The 20,470-nt window shown below is 53.1% G+C and overlaps 3 protein-coding genes across 3 annotated transcripts; 1 reads left to right on the forward strand and 2 right to left on the reverse strand.

Moving 5' to 3' along the window:
* Nucleotides 1-769: 769 nt before the first annotated feature.
* On the forward strand, nucleotides 770-10,587 carry radil2a (Ras association and DIL domains 2a). The gene is given in 16 exon segments (XM_068749923.1): nucleotides 770-897; nucleotides 1,141-1,434; nucleotides 1,504-1,739; nucleotides 2,499-2,821; nucleotides 3,475-4,140; nucleotides 4,354-4,391; nucleotides 4,699-4,847; nucleotides 4,920-5,032; nucleotides 6,322-6,541; nucleotides 6,616-6,788; nucleotides 7,319-7,463; nucleotides 7,534-7,730; nucleotides 7,795-8,096; nucleotides 9,028-9,202; nucleotides 9,288-9,427; nucleotides 9,508-10,587. Coding segments are annotated over 16 exon segments (3,402 nt in total). The 3' UTR covers nucleotides 9,611-10,587.
* A 3,126-nt stretch (nucleotides 10,588-13,713) lies between these two features.
* Nucleotides 13,714-15,542, reverse strand: LOC137905708 (amine sulfotransferase-like). The gene is made up of 6 exons (XM_068749958.1): nucleotides 15,395-15,542; nucleotides 15,122-15,327; nucleotides 14,538-14,664; nucleotides 14,169-14,263; nucleotides 13,907-14,072; nucleotides 13,714-13,823 (listed from the first exon to the last, which is right to left on the reverse strand). Exons 1-6 carry the CDS (start codon nucleotides 15,534-15,536, stop codon nucleotides 13,714-13,716), a joined length of 846 nt encoding a protein of 281 aa, XP_068606059.1. The 5' UTR covers nucleotides 15,537-15,542.
* An 831-nt stretch (nucleotides 15,543-16,373) lies between these two features.
* apol (apolipoprotein L) lies at nucleotides 16,374-19,452 on the reverse strand. The gene is made up of 4 exons (XM_068750239.1): nucleotides 19,386-19,452; nucleotides 18,260-18,856; nucleotides 18,061-18,180; nucleotides 16,374-17,984 (listed from the first exon to the last, which is right to left on the reverse strand). Exons 1-4 carry the CDS (start codon nucleotides 19,412-19,414, stop codon nucleotides 17,012-17,014), a joined length of 1,719 nt encoding a protein of 572 aa, XP_068606340.1. The 5' UTR covers nucleotides 19,415-19,452; the 3' UTR covers nucleotides 16,374-17,011.
* Nucleotides 19,453-20,470: the final 1,018 nt, after the last annotated feature.

The raw sequence follows: 20,470 nt of genomic DNA on the forward strand, positions 1-20,470 counted from the left end.
GTCGTGTCTTGTCTCTTTTTGTTTGTTTGTTTGTTTCTCATCCATGACAGTCACGGTGTGCAGTTCCGGTATATGACCGCTAGATGGCGGACTTAAATAACATGATTAAACTGTGAGTAAAAAAAAGGATTTAATTTACTTCTGCCAAGGCTTCGCGGTATTTTAGATAATAATACTACAGTAATAACCAACAGACAGACGTTATAATCAACATATAAACAATAAACAGGAAGTTGTTTCTGTTTATTGTTTACTTTAGCTTCGATGCTTTGTTAATTTGATTATTTATCTATTTATTCATTCATAATAATTTGCAGGATTCCTTGAGAGCGTGAGGTTTGGCCCCGCCCCCCGCCTGGCGTGACGTCACCGCGGCGGCTCGTCGGTCCCGCAGCAGGTTGTTTCTCGGCGCAGACCGCCCCTGGCTCCCTGCCGGAGTTAACGGGACCTCCGTGGAGCGACGCGCGGCTCCTCCTCCCTACCGGACCCGCGGCGCGTGGGAAATGTCTCCTCTTCTTCACTTCCGTTTGGATCTTGAGTTGAAGAAAACCGATTCGGAAGTTCGGCGGCCGCCTTCAACTTGCGAGGGTTGTGACGTCACTCACCGACCGTGACCGGTTTGACTTCGCTGATGGACGCGGAGACGCGTCGGGAGCTTTTCCACACCGTTCTGGCAGCGGGCCGGTGATCCCGGTCGCCCCCCCCCCCTACCGGCGGACCATGCTCCGCTTCGGACGTCCCGTCGCCTCCGGTGTTTAAACCAATCACAATGATTTCGGAGGAGAGAAGCAGCCACGTGACCAAACCGGCTCTGAACTTCCCGGTGGGATTATTGATCCGGTCCCCGAAGAAGCGTCTGGCCAAACTGGGAAAGAAGTCCAGCAGCGGATCTGTCCAGTAAGCCTGACCGGGAACGCGCGGCGCGGCGCGGCGGTTAATCGGTTAATCCGGTAATCGGTTTATCGACCCGAATCCGTTCCGGAATGACTCGAAGTCAAATAAACTGTTTTCTGATTTGTCAACTTTCATTTTTCTGCTGTAGAAGAGGAAGATGAAATAAAAGTCGTCGTGTTTGTTGTGACCTGATGACGTCATATTTAACGGCGCCGCTGTGCTCGTCCCGGTTCCATGTCCTCCCAGGTCCAACCAGTCGGACAGCGCCGTCCCGTCCGCGGAGACCGTCTGCGTCCGGCAGCCCGCCAAGAGCAAAATCCGGCGCCACAACAACCGGCTGTCGAGCGTGTTCAACCACAGCGTCCGCCTGCCGGGCGACCTCCGGGCCGCCGATGACCCGGCGGAGCTGTCCAGCCGGAGATCTGTCCCCGGCGTCCTGAAGGTCTTCGGCGGCGACATCTGTCAGGGGACAAACTACAAGAGCGTCCTGTCCACGTCGCAGTCCAGCGCCGAGGAGCTGGTGAAGGAGGCGTTGGACAGGTGGGCCCGAAGGCGGGGCCCGGCGGCGGGCGCTTTAAACTCACCTGACCTTTGACCTTCGTCCGGCAGGTACTGCCTGGAGAAAGAAGACCCCGATGACTACGTGCTCTGCGACGCGATTGGCCAGACGGGGACGGACAGCCAATGGAGGAGGGAGTGCTTCCGGGTGGTGGGAGACAACGAGAAGCCCCTCCTCCTGCAGTCGCTATGGAAACCCAAGGAAGGATACTCCCGGCGCTTTGAAATCCAGCTGAGATCAAACGTCGAGGGGCAAAGCTCGAAGGAGAGGGACACCGTCACAGCAGGTAGCCGGCGACGCCTCCATCGCCGAGGAGAAGGCTGCCCACCTTTGGGGGGGGGGGGCGGCGGGGGGGGGGGGGCGGAGCTCTCCTCGCTTCTCCTCGGTCAGCGAACATTGTCCGGCTTATCAGGAGCAGCAGGGGAGGAGAAGAGGAAACAAAGCAGAAGAGGGATGGAGGAGGTCACCGTGCCCCCCCCCCTCTCCGTTCGGGCCCCAGCAGCTCTTCCCATTGGTCCTGTAGCTGACCAATCACGGCTCTGTTATTCTTCCTGCAGCTCGTTTTCCTGTCCGTGACTTTTTAAATCAGATTTGTTTTGGCTGCTGCTTCATGAAAGCCCGATAAGACCTGAAAATATATCTGGTTCTGCTCCAGTTGAACCGGGTCCAGAGGGAACCGGGCTCAGGGGGAACCGGCCTCAGGGGAAACCGGGTCCAGGGGGAACTGGGTCCAGGGGGAACCGGGCTCAGAGGAAACCGGGCTCAGGGGGAACCGGCCTCGGGGAGAACCGGGTCCAGAGGGAACCGGGCTCAGAGGGAACCGGCCTCAGGGGGAACCGGGTTCAGGGGGAACCGGGCTCAGGGGGAACCGGGCTCAGGGGGAACCGGCCTCAGGGGGAACCGGGTTCAGGGGGAACCGGGCTCAGGGGGAACCGGGCTCGGGGGGAACCGGGTTCAGGGGGAACCGGGTCCAGAGGGAACCGGGCTCGGGGGGAACCGGGTCCAGAGCAGACACCCACCTGAATCCTTCGTTCTGCTCCGCCAGGCATCAACGCTCAGGCCCGTAGGCTGCAGAAGAACCGCTCCAGGGTGGCGTCCCTGTTCGTGGACGGCAGCGGAGCCATGGTGGACGGACTCGGCGTCTGGAGGAGTTTGAGCGAGGTGGATCTGTCCGCAGCGGGAACGGAGGCCGGCCGGGCGGCGCCGGGCACCCTGAGGGAGGGTCCCGAGGCCGACGAGGAGGTCCTGCGGCTCGGCGTGGAGAAGGAGGAGACGGAGAGCAGCGACGACAACGCCACCCAGTACTCCATCCATCCGCCGTTTGACTTCCCGTACTTCCTTCTGCTGCAGGGCTACAGCCACAGACGGGTGAGACCACGCCCACCGCGTCAGCCAATGGGAGCACAGACAGCAAAACGGCGTCAACTCGGCCGTAGTCCCAACGCACGAGGCTGGATGCAGCCCAGCCTCATGCTAAATGCTAAGCTAACTGAGCTGGCGAGCTAACGCTCGGTAGCCACAGGATGTTTGCACCAGTCTGAGCAGCGGGCAGGAGTTGGTGGTTACCATGGTGAAGCTGTTTGCTTCTGCCGGGACATGGAGCGCCTCGTCAACGGCTCGCGGCGGCGGCATTAGCGGGGGGCGTGGTCAAACGCAGGCTTAGCGAGACAGCAGGGAGTAAAGAAGGACACGCCGGCGTCTTATTTTAAGAACCTCAAGAAGAAAATCCCTCCGTTCAGAGAGCGGCGCCGGGTGACGGGGGGACTTAGCAGACCGGGCAGGCAGGAAGTGGGCGTGGCTTCGCTGGCGGGTTCCCAGAAAGGATTGAGGGTCACGATGCGGAACCGAGGAGTCTGAAGACGAGGTGTCCTTCGTCACGTCCGAAAGATTAGCAGCAGGGCTAACGTTGAACACGACAATCAATTAGAATCATTTCAGTCATTTTTGCGGTTCACATGTAACCATGGCGACGATGACGATGCGTCCAAAGACCGTCTGACACTGTGGGCCCGTCTCTGCAGGACTTCATCATCTACCTGATGAGCGGCGGCAGCACCGTCTTCGGCTGCTGCCGGGAGCACGCTAACGGCGAGGACGAGGAGCGGCTGAAGGTGGACGTCCTCCTCTTCGCTCCCGATGTGCTGCCCCGGCACTGCTGCGTCCGGCGGCCGGACTCCGGCGTCCCGGCGTCCTCCGGGGAGCACGGAACGACCACGACGACGCTGAGGCCGCTCCACGGCGCCCCCGTCACCAGAAACGGCGTCCTCCTCCGAGGGGAGGCGGAGCTGAGCCCGGGGGACGTGGTCGGCTTGGGGAGACACTACCTGTTCCTGTTCAAGGATCCTACCTGCAGGGCGGGGTCCCCCCAGACCCCGCCCTGGATGGCCGGGATCGGCCTGAAGTCCTGTTCGTCGTGCGGCTCCGCCCTCCGGCTCCAGGAGACGCCTTCTCCTCCCCGCTGGAGGGACCCGGGAGGAACGGAGGCCGCGGTGAGCTACGAGGAGGAGCAGGAGGAGAAGGTCGTCCGGGAGGTTCTGGGCATGCTGGACCCCGGCGGGAACGAGCCGAAGCTGACGCCGGCGTTCCTGCTGAGCCTCTGCGTCCGACACTCGGCTTCGGCGTTCCCGCTGGCGAGCGTCCGGCGGCTGCTGCTCCGGATCGCCAGCCAGATCCAGCTCCTCACGTGGGTGAGCAGAAACCGTCTGGCGTCAGGACTCGGTCCGGGCTTTAAGTCCAGGTCGGTCCAGACCCGGTTCCCTGCGGTTTACCGGAACCGTTAGCGTCTCGAAGGCCAGACGGGGGGAAACGCGTTTCTCTCCTTGAGCTTCGAACCTCGGGCGAACGGCGCCGCTCGGCCCAGATGTCTTGACGCTTTGCTTTCCTTTCCGTTTCGCCTCCAGGAGAAGACGAAGGAGCTCGCCGCCATGCAGCCAGAAACGTGAGTCGACCAACCGGAAGTTCTGCAAGAGTTTCATCAGGTCTTCAGAAGAGACGGCGACGGCGTAGAACCGGGCGTAGAACCGGGCGTAGAACCGGGGCGTAGAACCGGGCGTAGAGCCGGATCTGAGCCGGATCTCCTTCGGGTCGCACCCTGGACGGTTTCTGTCAGTTTAAGGCAGAGCTTCAGGAATCCGTCGTCGCTTGCTAGCCTAAGCTAACAATCACCCCCCCCCGCCCCCCCTTTGCATTGCAGTCCAGGAGCCGCTCCGTGGACCCGGTTCAGTTCTGCTCTCTCTTCCCACCAGGGGCTCCAGCGAGCAGCAGCCGGAGCCGCTGAGCCTGGAGGAGCTGATCCCGGGTCTGCAGCCTCTGGCGCTGTGGATGGCCAACGCCATCGAGCTGCTGCACTTTGTCCAGAACGGCGTCCCTCAGCTGCTGGACCGGGACGGCGAAGGTGGACCGCGAAGCGGCCGCGGCCCGGCACGCTGCCGGCGTCTGGGTTTAAACTGTGCGTCTGTGTCGCCAGGTGCGTCGCGCTCGGAGATGGCGTCCACTCGGGCGGCCTGCGAGGAAGCCATGACGGTCCTGGAGGAAGTCGTCATGTTCACCTTCCAGCAGACCGTCTACTATCTGACGAAGGTCGGCGGCCAAACAAAAACACCAAGACGTGCGATGTTTCGGGCTTCGCACAGACGTGTTTGGGCCATTTACAGTTTTCGTGTTTGTAAAAAGCCTCGGCCGTCTGGTCGCCGTGGTAACCGATCAGCGCCTCCCGATTTGCTGAGCTGTCAGCTGACCCGCCTCCTCCTGCATGCAGGGTTATTGTCTTCTCTACAGACTCGGCGGTCATTATCTGTGTGTGCGTGCGTGTGTGTGTGCGTGCGTGCGTGCGTGTGTGTGTGCGTGTGCGTGCGTGCGTGTGTGTGTGTGCGTGCGTGTGTGTGTGTGCGTGTGTGTGTGTGCGTGCGTGTGTGTGTGTGTGTGCGTGCGTGTGTGTGTGTGTGTGTGCGTGCGTGTGTGTGTGAGGTGAGCTCATGCATTAAAACAATGGTGGAACCGTGTCAGCAGACGATAAGATAAGAACAGGATCTGTGTGAGGGCCGACAAGGGGGCGGAGCTCCAGTGTTTGCCTCCGCCCCCTCCCCCACTTTAGAAAGTTTGAAACTATTAATTATCACGATTGAGACATGAAGGCGAGATTTTAAAGTGAAACCAAAGGATGTGTCGTGTTGTTGTGTACAATGTGTTGTTGTTGTGTACAGCGTGTTGTTGTGTAGAGTGTGTTGTTGTTGTGTACAGTGTGTTGTTGTGTACAGTGTGTTGTGTAGAGTGTGTTGTTGTTGTGTACAGTGTGTTGTTGTTGTGTACAGTGTGTTGTGTTGTTGTTGTGTACAGCGTGTGTTGTTGTTGTGTACAGCATGTTGTTGTGTTGTTGTGTTGTTGTGTGTTGTTGTGTGTTGTTGTGTGTACAGTGTGTGTTGTTGTTGTGTACAGCGTGTGTTGTTGTTGTGTGTTGTGTTGTTGTGTTGTTGTGTGTTGTTGTGTTGTTGTGTGTTGTGTTGTTGTTGTGTACAGCGTGTGTTGTTGTTGTGTGTTGTGTTGTTGTTGTGTACAGCGTGTGTTGTTGTTGTGTGTTGTGTTGTTGTTGTGTACAGCGTGTGTTGTTGTTGTGTGTTGTGTTGTTGTTGTGTACAGCGTGTTGTTGTGTGTTGTGTTGTTGTTGTGTACAGCGTGTTGTTGTGTGTTGTGGTGTTGTTGTGTACAGCGTGTTGTTGTGTTGTTGTGTTGTTGTGTGTTGTGTTGTTGTTGTGTACAGCGTGTGTACCTGTAGAGGTTGCCGGTACCGGTCTACTCTCGCGGTTCTTCCGGTAGAAGCGGATACTTCGCTGTCGGTCGGTGACGTGACGTGTCGCCGCCCGCCTCCACAGAGCATGTACTCGGCGCTGCCCGGCCTGCTGGACGGGAACCCGTTCTCGGGAGGAGGTCAGCTGAGAATGACCCGCGGGCTGACGGGCATCCTGGAGGTGCTGAAGGAGGCGCTGCACCTCCTCGCCTCCTTCCGGGTCCATCCGGACGTCTCCTTGCAGCTCTGCTCCTTCCTGTTCTTCTTCATCAATGCCTCGATGTTCAACGCCCTGATGGAGCGAGGTCAGGCTCCGCCCCCAGGCTAGCGCCGCTAACGCCGCTACAGTCAGTCTAAGCGCGTGCTCTGCGTTGTCCAGGGTCCGTCTCGGGGTTCTACCAGTGGTCCCGCGGCGTCCAGATCCGGGCCAACCTGGACCTGCTGATGGACTGGATCCAGAGCACCGGGCTGAGCGACGTCGCCACAGAGTTCCTCCAGAAGCTCTCTGCTGCCGTCAATCTGCTCGCCACGCCCAAAGAAACCCTGCTGCAGGTCAGAGGACGCCCGCCCGCCACTTCCTGTTTGTCTGTTCTGGGGGGCGGGGCAGCCTGAACGCTTTCCGTCTTTGTTAAACCCGAGGCTCCGCCTCACGCTGCAGCAGGTCGTTCCGGCGTTAGCTTCTGTTGCCGCAGCGCTCGCTCGCCACCTCAGCGTTTAATCCCTCCTCTCAGATTCCCGGCCCGGCCCGGTCCGGTCCGACCGGGACGCCCACGCCGCCGTGTTTGTCCTGTAGGGACTCTAATCTCTCCTCTCGCTCCGGAGAAGCAGAGACAGAGAACAAACGTTATCAGCTGAGAGACAATGGCCGGTTCGTGTTTCTCACGCCGCTCGGATCAGCAGCAGGTCGAGGAAAGGTCGGCTTTCAAGGGCGCCGCCGCGATACGGGAGAAACGCTCCAGACGTTTGAGACGTTTTCCCACGAGGCTTCAGGAGCTGCTGATCCTCTAATGGGCTTCAAAGACAGACAGGAAGTGAAACGCTCGCCGTGGCGGCTGCCTGTAACCTGCGTTTGCCCCGTCCAGGCGCCCTGGGCGTCTCTCAGGACGGAGTTCGTGGCCCTGAACCCGGCGCAGCTCCACCACATGCTCAGGGAGTACAGCTCTGGGAGAGCCCGCCCCGCCGGGTGGAGCCCGCCGGCGGCTGAGGCAGAGGACGCCGTCAGGACGGGTGAGAGACGACGCTTCTTTGTGATGATGATGATGATGATGATGACGATGGTCGTCCTTCCTCCCTGCAGGCGACATCCTGGTCAGCTTCGACAGCCACCCGCCCCTCATCCTGCCCAGCAGCTCCTTCCAGCTGGAGCTGGGGGCGCCGCTGGCGGACCCGGTTCTGTTCCAGCAGCTCGGCCACCTGCAGGACTTCGTGCGCCGACTCCCCCGACGGGAGGAACAGGTCAGAAGCCCCCCCCCCCCCCCCAACAGGAAATGACACGCCATCTGTTTCTGATTGGCTTTATGTTCCTCAGACTCCGCCCCTCCAGGGGACGCCAACCGAGAGCCAGTCTACGACCTCGTCCTCCGTCGGAACCTCTCAGGCTGCCTCGGCGCCGCTCACGTGCCCCTCCCCCGTGGAGCCGGCTCAGGCCCGAGGATCTCACGCCGACCTGAGCAGCTGCGAGGCGGTCCTGACCCAGAAGCTGAAGAGCCTGGAGCTGCAGAACTCCCTCCCGGGACAGGTGGATCTGGTTCACCACAAGAGCATGGCGCTGGACCCGTCCTGCCTGTTGACGCCGCCCAACACGCCGCAGGGCACGGAGCCGGCCGAGCTGGAGGCGGATCTGCAGGAGGGCGCCGGCCAGCAGAGGAAAGGTGACAAACAGGAAGTAGAAAGTAGAAATATTTTTCACTCTCTTCCCTTCATCTTTCACTGACTCCGGAGGTCAGGAATTTCAAGCGGGAAGGCTGGACAGGGCGGGAACGCCGTGCAGAGGAAGCAGCGTTTCCTTTGTTTCCCTGTTGCAGGCCGGCGCCGCCGCCATGGCGAGGCCGCCTGGCGAGGCCGCCTGGCGGAGTCAGAGCTGACATTTAAATAGGTTTTATAGCAGCGTTCCAGAAGGGAGGGGCATTGGCAGTGTTGCGTCGTACACAGTGACCTTTGACCTCTGATTCTGTGACCTCTATCTTGGACGCAGGACGTTTCCAGCCGTGGTCAGGATGTCGGTTACTCATGCTGCGGGGTTTAAGATGGGGGATTGGGTGCCTGCGCTCTGATTGGTTGAGGGCTGTTTGTTAGCGTACCCGCCGCTGGGGGGGGGCTCCGCTAACGGCTAATGCTATTTTTGAAAGTTTGGTAAGCCTTTAATCTGGTCCCAAGAATCAGAGGGAGGTGGTGAAAAGAGAAAAGAGCAGCGGCCGATCAGTCATGGGAATTTACAGTCGGATTGGTGCGTGGAATCCTAATCGGTGGCGCCATTGTTCGGGGCAGGTCCTGCGTGGGGGGCAGACGGGCTGCGTGGGGGGGGGGGGGGGTTCTAATGTTGCTGGCGGTTTATGGGCAGGAACTCTTCATCTGATGTCTTCATCAATGACATGCTTTACACGCAGCATCAGCCCCCCCCGGCAAATATGATTTGGAGTTAGCATGCTAATGTATGTTAGCATGCTATGATCAGTCAAACATCAGATCACATGACTAGACAGCTGAGTCAGCGGCCACGCCCATCGGCCCCGTAAATGGGAGTGTCGCACCCGAAAAACAATCCTGATGCTAGCTAGCTACATGCTACGAGATCGCTACAACAACATCACAGACGTCCATAACTTTGATCCGTCTCGTCTTTGATCGCATCACGTTTTCTCTCTGCAGCCGAGAGGAAGGGCGAGACTGAGGAAGAGGAGGAGGTGTTCACGGTGGAGCTTCACCGGGGGCCTCACGGCCTCGGCCTGGCGCTGGTGGACGGCACGGTACCACGGCTCCTTCGCCGCGTTCGATCCTCCAAACACAAATAGAACTCGCCGGTAACTCCCGACGTTTCCTCTCTCGCCACAGAAAACGCCGCTGAGGATGAGCGGCGTCTACGTGAAGTCGGTGGTTCCCGAATCTCCCGCCGCTCAGTGCCGAAAGCTGAGAACGGGCGATCGCGTCCTGGCCGTTAACGGCGTCAGCCTGGTCGGTATGGATTACAGCGTGTAAGTATTGATCATCGACCTCCTGCCACATCTCCCGGGGGTCGCCGCGAGCTCACGGCGTTCGTCCGTTTGATCCTCAGCGGGAGGGAACTGATCCGATCCTCGGGAGACTCGCTCCGTCTGCTGGTGGCCAAGATGGACTCGAAGACCGGCGGAAAGGCCTCGGCTACGACTAAATGCTGAAGGGAGCGCCGCGGTGGACGATCAAGCGCAATTGGGAATATCGGAAGCGGTTCGGGACGAACCGGCGTCGCTCGCCGACCGGAGGAAAACACTTCCTGCTTCTCCTTTGTGAACGCTGGCGCCGAGGCAGTCGACCCGAGCAGCCGGTCCGACTGGCTCCTGAGCTCGGGCTGCGGGCAGAGTTTTTAAAAGCTCATTCCGCTAAACAAAGCCGTGCCCTCGTAAACCACGAGGGTTCGGTGGCGAGGAACGCGCCGGCATTGTTGAGCGTCTGAGTTCACCGTTTTTTCCGGGATGGGCTCCGGATTCAGCTGGAATCATTTTGGGACTGGTTTTTGAAAGTTGAAACGTGACACCGCCGGTTTTCAAGAGCCTCCATCTTAGCCGCTACTTGTGACGTTTCTCTGACGGTAAAATAAATATTTTTCCAGCATAAATATATTTGGTAAAATCCGTCTTTTTTGAAAACGGAACTCTTCCCTGTGGTAATATTCCATGTTTGACGGAAGTTAAAAGTTCAGCTCAGTTCCTGCTCCGGTTTTCTCCGGCAACACTTCCTGCTCGACAGACAGCGGTTCGACCAATCACAGACGGACTCAACAGCGTGACGGACCTGCTAGTTCAGCTAGTTCAGCTAGTTATTAGCCATTTAGCTTAGCACAAAGACTGGAAGCGGGGAAACGCCGTCTCGTCATTAAGTCAACAGTCATCTGTTTCTAGTCTTTATGCTAAGCTAGGCTAACCAGCAGCACCAGCAGTACCAAATCCGCGTTTCTCAACACGCCAGATCGGTTTGGACCGACTGAAACGTGTTTGAGTTTCCGTTCTGACCGTTTAGATGAAGAGCGTTGGTGTTAAATAAGCCGACGTCAGTAAGCAGTTTTGAGTTAAGTATATTGACGATTGTATTATATATATATATATATATTCAGTTTTGTCATATTTATACTGCGCAGTATTTCTGAACTTGTGGAATAAAGATGTTATTTTGACTTTGAGCGCGTCGCCCTTTGACTCGTCTGGTCCTGGATTCCTTCTGGTTGTTGTGTCGGTGTTCCCGGGGGGGGGGGGGGGGGGCAACAAATATAGCTGCCGGTTTTTGCAGTCGGGCTGGGTGGGGCGGCGTGGAGGCCAATGGGCGTGGCGGCTGCGTGGCACGCTTAGCAGCCGCCACCAGCAGCTGTTTATAGCGACCGTGCGGTTTCCACGACTCCAACTCAAACGGCCCCCCCCAGCCTCTGCAGCCCCCCCAGGCCACAATGAAAGCCTGTTTTGTAATGCTGTGATTTAAAGGAGTGTAATTACAGTGGGGGGGGGGGGGGGGCTGAAGGTGCTGAGTGGGACGCTTCCCTGCAGCTTCCTCACATAAATCCTCCTTTCAGACTAAACTTGTGTCGTCGACGGTAACAGCCGTTTAAGTATTTTACATTAAATGAACGTTTATGCTTCTTTCTTTATCACCTCGCAAAGAGAACAACGAGGGCAGCCGGTCAGGAACGGACCGCCCTAAACCCTAATCCAGATCCCCCCCCCCCCCTTCATGACTCCTGAAGGAGTTACGGAGTGATTTAGTGCCGACACTCAGAAACCATTCTGGCTGCGCTGACCTCTGGTCTGAACGTCAACCCAACGTTGGACCTGAGCAGTTTGTTCAGGACGTTTCGTACTCGATGACTTTTTACATTTACAGTTACGAAGCTTCTGTTACTAAGAACAGGACAATGAAAGACCGGACGTGACGACAGAAGTGTACTTCACTCAGACTTGAGAGACAAAGGATCTTTGTCCCGGTTTGTTTCCCAGAGATAAGAGGAAATGAGCAAAAGTCTGACGCGTTACTTCCAAATACTTCAACCAGTCTGTGGTATTTGGTTAATACTGACGTGCTAATCTCTTTAATTTAAAGATTACCAGAGTCCATGAAACCCGGGGTGTCCATCAAAGTAGAAGCATCGGGAGATTAAAGCTAGCCACAGCTAGCAGCTAACTCAAAGCTAGCCACAGCTAGCAGCTAACTCAAAGAAGCAACCAAAAATGTCTGCAAGTGGAGGAGGAGATTAACGGCAAACAACACACCGCCCAGAGAAGGGTGCAAAAACAGCATCACTTTAGCGTGGTAGCATGCTAACACAAAGCAATTAGCAAAACACACAAGGCCATGGAGTCTCGCACAATTAAAAGTAACCACCACCAGATTTAGCTTGCAGCTAATTTGCATCTGTCATAGTTCTTTCTTCCAAGCTTTATTTCCTGTTTGTCGAATGCGTTTGAGCTCCAACACCATTTCACCCTCAGGGCAACTGTAGCAGCCCTCGGGGTAGAAATACCCCTTAGCTTTAGCAGGTTGTAAGCGTCGCTGAACAAAAGGCTTCCGGTTTACGGCGTCGTTAAATGATTGATCCCGTTCAGCCCGAGCCGATGCCTCATTAGGGCAACACAGCGACCAAATAAGGGAAGGCCAGCCATGATTTGAGGACGGCTCATCCTTCCCGCTCATCTTAAACAATGAGGGCAGGAAACAAGTTCCACGATCACCATGACGAGGGTCAGTCGATGCTGCCCCCGTTTCCTTCATCCCTTTCCCAGTACGTGTCCCAGTAGCGGTGATGGGAGCTGGGGGAGGGGGGGTTCTGAAAACCCAACCCCTCCTATAAACCCATCAGAAATCACATCCTGAGATGAAGGTGGGGGGGGGGGGGGGGGGGGGGGGCTGACGCGCCGGGTGCAGTCGTGCAACACGAGGTTTCAGAACGGAGGATGAACTTCTGTCTCAGCCATTAAAATGTAAAATGATCAAATGTAATCAGTTTCTCTACCACGATCAATAATCCTATTGTAGCTGTGCGACACGAGCTGGAACCTCAGGGGTCAGTCCTATGCGCCAAATACTTTTATCACCTCATTGACTGAGGTCACAGCGCCCTCTGCTGGACATTAAAAGAAACGCAGCAGGTAATGTTCATTTCATTTTTATCCGAATTTATTTTTTAATTTGCAGAAAAGGCTTTTAAAAAAAATGTGTCCTTCGTTTGAAACTATATTTGATCCTCTCATCATGAACGGATGGATTATTGATTGGTGCTGATTGGCTGTGGGTTAGGGTTAGACTCCGACTCCTGCGACATTAAAAACGATGGACGTCGGTCCAGGAGGGATTCACGGCACCACACTGCATTCTGGGAGATCTGCCCAACATAATTCGGCTACGCTGAACACGCCGGTCCGAACCGCGTCCCCTTCCCGAGATATGGCAAAAATAAAGCTTTGCACGCCTGTAACGTCTAAACAGTAAATCACATCGACCTGTCCGTCACCTGAGTTATAGCCCTACGTGTCATCTATAGGTGTACCGAGTTACACGTTTCACTGACCTGATTCTGGGTAAGTGACAAGGAATACGTCACTGCCTCTGATTTCAAAGCTCTGGATTTCTGCCGCTGTGAATTCCATCGGAAAAATATAGTTTTTATATCTGCCGAGATTCTGACTGATCCGTTCCATGTTGCCGCCGCCTTGTGCATGAGCGAGGAGCGAAGGTTCCGGGAAGAGAAGCTGTCCAGAGGAACTATATCCCAACTTTGGACTTTTTACAGTGGGGGTTGGAATCTTTATCTACAACCCCTGGCAAAAAATAAATCCATAAATAAAGTATTGGAGGGCGTCCATTCATTTGTTTAATTTTGTGGGGGAAAAAAGCAGATCAAAGACATGCCACAAAACTGCAGTCATTTAAAACGGCAACTTTCTGTGAGGAACACTACAAGAAATCCAGAAAAGAAATTGTGGTGGTCAATAACGATTGATTTTTTAGATGAAGCAGAGAGAAAGATTATGGAATATTTAATCTGATGCAGGTGTTATTTTCGGGAATGCCCTCTGCTTGATCTAAAGAAGTAATTGTTATTGACTGCCACAATGGTTTTTGCTGGATTTCTTTTAGTGTATTAGAAAACACGAGAGTCAAAGTCACCGATCTGCTGGAAATGTTTCTCTGAACAAAAAGCTGCTTTTCTCCATTTCCTGGTGAACACTGCTGATTTTGGTGAATTATATTGAATTAATAATGATGTTCCAGCATAATAGGGTGGGCGTGGCTTCTTTCTTCATTCCCAGATGAACTTCAGAGACAAATCTCCGAGTCTCTCCTGAAGGAGTCGATCGACTCGCTCGCTCTGAGCTACAGTTAAGTAGTTCTTCCAGTCTCCGATCTGACCTGGAATTAAAAAAATTAGAAAAATAAACCGCTACTGATGTTTTGTTCACGTGCCACCGAAGATATTAGTTACGTTCCGTTACCTTTGCGGATAAATTCTCCCTTCACTGATGTCATAATCTTGTAGTTTGCTTTTGGATCCTCCTTCATGTTCTTGAATGTAGATTTCTCTACAACTTTCTCAACGTCCGCTTCACTCAGGTTTTTACCCAAGAAGGTGCAGATCTTAGTTACGGCCGTCTTCAGGTCCTGCGAGACGAAGACAAAGAGCTTTATGGCATTAACTAATGAAACAGTAGATCATGAATCTTTCTCCTTGAAGAGTTTTTCAAATGAAAATCTAACCCCAATCATGTCCTCGTAGGTCAGATAGAGGATGTCGTACTGGTCTCTCGCTGATTTCCAGTGTTTGATGTGGTCAAACCAGGAAGATGCTTCCACTGCATGACGGAATAATGTCATCAAAAACCGCTCAGTCGTTGTTCACACCTGCTTTTAATCTGATTTCTTTCATCTGTAGCCTCTTAATTTAAATTCACATTAGCACTGGTGAGTAGATAATGACTTTTTTGGATGAATTGTTCCTCTAAAGCAGTGATTCTCAAACTGTAGGGGGCGCAGTGACATGACGGGACCATGGCAACAGCCTTATTTTAAATACAGCCCATGCATGTCAGCAAGCTCCTCCCATTTTTTAAGTGAAACGTTCGTCACCTTTTCCCTTCAAGAAATCCTCAAAGAAGTCCTCAAAACTCTCAGGAGTATCCATTCGACTGTTGATTAGGCAGAAGTGGTAAAAAGAGACGACGATGTCCTTCGGATTCCTCATGACGTAGACGATCTGACATGGAAACAAATAGGGCTGCAGCTATCGATTATCGATCAATTCATTCATCGATTAATCAGAAGAAAAAATTTCATATTTGTTATAAAACAAACTAATGTTAATGCTTGCAATAACAGTTGTTATAATGTTGTTGATTATTGATGATTATTATACTTCGTTACAACGAATTTGTTACAGTTGTTGTCATGAGAAACAAAATCTGGTCAGATGTTGGAGTATTGTCAAAGTTTATTCAACTAATTTCAACCCTGACCGTTTTCATTTTAGTTCAGTAAATATAATTTTTTTTCTTGATCTGGCTTGATGATATTTTGAAGGGGCTCGATCGGGATGTGATTAGTAATTCGGACTGTCGCCATGCACGTGACCTTTATAAAAGGAGGGGCCCAACGTTGATATCCGTCACTCTTTGACTCGACTGGCAGGAAACAGTTCATTAGAACACACCGACCTTTGCCTCCTTGGCCTTCAGTCCTGGAGGCATGAGATCTGGAATCATGTGGGAGGAGAAGAGCCGTGGAGAAGGTCGGAGAGAATAAGGCTCTCGGCCCTCCGGGTACTCCAGCCACGGCATCGTCTCCATGTTGTTCGGGTATTCCTCCAGACCTCCACCCGACTCACAGACGGAGATGATGACCTGCTGAGTCCAGATAGTCCCTGTGTGGAGACGTCTGTCTGACTATTAGCGTGAAGGACAATCCGCTGCTGCGTTTGTCTCACTGACCTGACTTTGGGTAAGTGACCAGGAACAGGTCGCTGTCTCTGACTTCAAAGGTCTGCAGCGAGTCGATGTGCTCTGGAGTCGTGTGTGCGATGACGAAGTTGCCGTTTTTATACCTGCCGATACGTTCGCTGATCATTTCCATGCTTCTTCTTCCTCGGTGAGATGAGCGGCGACGGGACGGGAGAAGAACGACACAGCGCACTGGTTTCGTGGCTTAAGTACGGAGAATTGTTTGTACGATTGTACGGCCGGCTCCGTGATTGGCCGTGAGCGGCGGGCGTCACGGACAACTCGTCCAACAGCTTTTCTCCCTGGTAGACCTGGAGGCGTCATTTCAGTTCCTTAAGTGTGCAGACGTGACGTTCTTGTTGACACAACACACAAACTGTTTTGGCTCAAGGCATAAGTGATTATCTCATTGGAAAAAAATGTGTACATCAAGTCAAATCCATTTTTAGAGAATGACCTGACGTGAAGGTCGGCGAGAATGAGACCGTCGACCCCGCAGGTTCTCCGACCACGGCGACCGTGTCTGCCGCTGCCTCTTGTTTCAAAGGTCTGCGGTGAGGCGATGGACTCTGGAGTCGCGTGTACGATGTAGAAGTTGCACTTTTTATACGTCCTGATGGAGTCGCTGATCTTCATGTGTTTCTACGCCATGAAACAAGCCGAGAAAAGCCGGTTTTCCCCGGTGGCCCTGCGGACTGGGATTTATGTTACCAAGTCTTCGCACATGAAGACTCCTTTAAGTTCTTTCGGGCACAAACTGTTCAAAGGTAAATGTACTGCACTTCTATACCGCTTTCTGCACTTTCATGCAGACCAAAGCCCGACATTCACTCATTCACGCACCAGTGATGGAACATATTTGATGCATTAGTAACGCCCCGTTTAAGTCATGATTCCAAATGTGTTCCTTCCTTCTCACCATTGAGCCAGTTCATTTTCATCATTTCATTACATTTTAATTCTAATTCACTTATTGTCAACATTTCATTCATTTTGCTGTTAAAATTAATTAATACATGAAAAGAAATATCAGGAAACAATGACATGACTCCATTATATCAAAGATTTGACAGCATTATATTAGAAGTTATATAAAACCTTTACCTGCAACAGATTACATTTATCACAAGCTGCAAAAATATATACTGGAGCTGTAAGTTGATTTAAGGAAATACCTTCGTCTTGTTCAGACGATGTTTGAGGTTCATTTCAGGCTGAGCTGTTCTGTTCAAACAGTCAGTAACGTCCCCCTGGAGGCCTGTAAATAGGACAGGAACGCGGCTGTACTGCAGTTCTCTTTGTAGTTTACATCATATTAAGAATAATATATTGCATTTATAGCGCACTTTATACTTGGCAGCCACGTCTCAAAGTGCACGTAAATGAACAAATACGGCATTTCCCTCCCGGTCCAGTGAAAACACATTATCTATTGGTAATTGATTATCGTTTCATAGAGCATCAGGTAGAACAAGTCCCACAGAAACAAAAGCCCAACAGTTGTCGTCAGTGACTCGTCGCCATTAGTGTAAAGAGCAGAGTAGCTAACCGGATCCAAAAGGCCGGAGAGAAAGTCTTCACGGGCGGAGAGGACCGCTCCGGCATGGTTCAACCACGAAACGACCTGAGGAGTCTTTGCCACCAACACTGGGTTCCTCCCGGGTTTCCATCCACTTCAGCAGATTCCTTTTCTCTTTCTCTGTTTTGCTTCACCTCCATCTCTGGATAAAATGGCTTGTCCAGGATGGCTCGGTTATCCTGCGACACCAGCAGACCTTCATGGAGGGAGTCGTGGATCTTCTCCCAGGAGTCCATCTCTGAGCTCCAGAGTTCCGCTCTGGCTCTGATGAACTGGGAGACCTCAGGCTTCCTGTTCTTGTGCAGACTGATGCTGTCTTTACAGATAAAGAAGACATCCATGCCGATGAAAAGAGAATTGGCCACGATGAGACCTGCCCTGGCTGACTTGGAGAGCGCCAGAAGCCCTTTGGCTGCTGCCTGTCCAATATCTGGGACCTCTGAAACCACCCTCACCACGTTCCGTAAAGCTTTGCCTTCCTGCAATGCCTCTCCAACAGCACTTGTAATCAGACCGCTGTCTTTAAAGACTAGCTGGTCCGCTTCCACAGCGACATCTACGCTGCCCATTCCCAGATTGATGACGTCCCGCAGGCATTTCTGGAGGACGTCCACGTCCTCCATGAAGCTCTTCAGCGCTTCATTCGCTTTCTTTTTCTGTGAACGATTGACTCCAAACTCAGTGGCGGCGGTGACGACGCCGTTTACCCCGCTGGTTACCCCCATTCCCACCCCGGCTAGTGTCAGCCCGAGAGACACCCCTGCCGTTACAGGAATCAGTGCCAGACCGACGATGGTAAGCACACCCCCGACGGCCCCCACTGAGCTGCCGGCCACACTGGAGATCTTTGCCCCCTTATTCATCCGGTCGAGCTGAAGGGCACTCTCCTGCAGGGACTTTAGAAACTCCCGCATCCTGAACCGACGTTCGCCGAACTCCTTCATGAAGCTCAAACAGGACATCCCCGGGAACAAGGACACGACCCTGAAGTTCTGGTTCGACCTGAAGAAGACCAAATAGCTGATAAACAGGTTTAGAATGATTTAGAACACACCCATCACGGGTCCAAAAAGCTGACCTGAGATCTTCAAGCTGATTAATGTGACGCAGCATCGTTTGGACGTCGTCATCAGAAATATCTTCATCGAAGTCCACCACGGTTTTCCTTTTTGCCTTCAGGGACACGTCACTGAAAAGGCTGCGACACGTGGTTAGAGTTCCTCTCCGGATCGGGACTTTACTTTACTTTAAAAGGAGTATTCTGAGTGTAACTTTACCTCATCTTCAAGAACACGCAGATTATCTGGGTGGTCTTTATATAAACATCCAGCTGATAGGCCAGAACGTCCACGTTCTTGATCCTGGGCAGGAAGAAGACGCTCGCATCTCGTTTGAACTCCAGGAGTTGAGGGGAGATGTTCCGAGCATTCTCGAGGATGACCTGAACACGCTCCAGGCTCATCCCTGTGTGCAGATGTAGCTCCTTATTTTCCTCCATGAACACCTGGAGCGAAGTGACCGCCAGCTTCTCCACGGCGTCCAGGAAGCAGTCCAGCTTCTCCAGGCCTGCCAGAGCTGCCTTCAGCACGGCCGCCAGCTCCGCCTCCAGCTCCGCCAGCCTGTCGCCCGCAGTCCTCCCGGAGAACTTGCTCTTCAGGTACTGCAACAAGGCCGCGCCTTTGTCCTTCGACTTGGTGACATGGTCGATGTTGAGGCTGATGCGGTCGGCCCGGTCCTTGATGTCCATCAACATGAACAAGTCGGACTCCCTCTGGAGCGTCCATTTGAGGATGTTGGAACAGAATCCAATCAGCGTGTAGATGTAGGCGAGCGTATCTTTGGTGTATCGGACAAACGCCCCCTGCAGGTCATTTCTGCGAAACAAACCAAATCACAGGTAACTCCAGGAGACACAAAACGGGTATCGAGTGGACCTGAAGGACGAAAATGACAATTCAGACAAGGAATGTTGTGGACAGGCCGGATATAGTTGTGTGACCGATTAACGGGAGTTGCTGGCGCCTATCCCAGCTCGCTACGGGCCGGAGACGCTGTACACCCCGGAGGCGTCGCCACACAGAGGGGCGACAGCACTAACCACTACGCCACCGTGCACGGTTTCTCCATATTTTCGTACGTGAAAATCGTACTGTGGGAATTAGTACGGGGAGATCTGTAAATACCGGGGCAATAAAAAACGAAGCAGCGAAAGGAAACGTTATCGAATCCATTCGCAGTTAGAACTTTGCACTTCCGTTGTGTCCGTCAACACTGTCGCAGGAATGCGACACTAATCTGATAATCACGCACCAATCTGGTCCAAATAGAGAAAAGGCTGTGAAACGGGTAACCGGATGAGGAGAGAGTTTCTATCGTTAAAGTCGAACTCGGTTTAAACTCCACCTGGCGCTCCGTGGCGGCTTCACCTCCATGGCGCTTTGATCTTCTGTCTTCCTGCGCTGCTTCTTCATTCGAGTTGCTCAAGAAGAGATTTTGACATTTGGTTTCGTTTCAGTGCAGCTCAGCTGTTTCTGACAGTCACCTGACCTTGTTGACAGGCGTGCTGCATTCAGGGCTGTCGGACAAAAGCATCGCTTGCTGTTCAGATCCCAACAAAAACACCTATTTATCTGTAAATTAATACATTTAAACTAACTAACATAACATCGGTATCGCTCCGCCCCGGCGCCAGGTTCACTACCTGCAGAAAACAAACACACAAACACACACACACACAAACACACACAACAAGAACTAGAAAACGACAATCAGAGATTGCAGACCCCGCCTCCAATAGACTATTGGATCTTGTGAGACAGTAAACAGGGCTTCCAGATCAGAGGGGCCAAACCTGCTCTAGCTTGCTGCTCCGGAACGTACTACAAGACTCCTTCTGGACTCTTTTTCCCATCATGCCATTTGTGTCCCTCCCTCTTAAAGTGGCAGTTTACAGCACAGGCACAATTCCAGATGTAAAAATAATTCTAGAATCTGGATCCAGATCCGGATCAACGCCATTCTCTGGGAGGACCGAGCCACGGACAGAACCTTGCTTGTGTAAAAGTCGATTGGGTTACTAGTTTTTGAGTTATGCGCTCGGACAGACAAACAGACAAACAGACAGACAAACGCACCCAATTGCAATACCCTCGCTTCCGCTTCGGCGAGGGTAATCATGGCGTAACAATCACGGACGTTTCTGAACAGATTGAACCGTGGATAGGCAGGTAGGTATTCAGGTAAACTGGACAGACAGGTAGGTCAGGATTTAGTTACTGGCTGGTGACAGAACGGCAAGCACAAGGAAATAAAGATAAATATTTTCCTGTTTTCATCCCTGGAACGCAGAATTAATGTCTTTATTTCCCACAACTGATCTCTGATCACTCCTAAAATATAAAACAGAACAGATCTGAGATCAGACTCCGGAGAATCAAGACAGCCGATGGAATGACAAATGACCAGCAGAAATCTTAAAATGGCTGCTG

The sequence above is a fragment of the Brachionichthys hirsutus genome, chromosome 16 (assembly GCF_040956055.1).
Source record: "Brachionichthys hirsutus isolate HB-005 chromosome 16, CSIRO-AGI_Bhir_v1, whole genome shotgun sequence".
Taxonomy (NCBI): domain Eukaryota; kingdom Metazoa; phylum Chordata; class Actinopteri; order Lophiiformes; family Brachionichthyidae; genus Brachionichthys; species Brachionichthys hirsutus.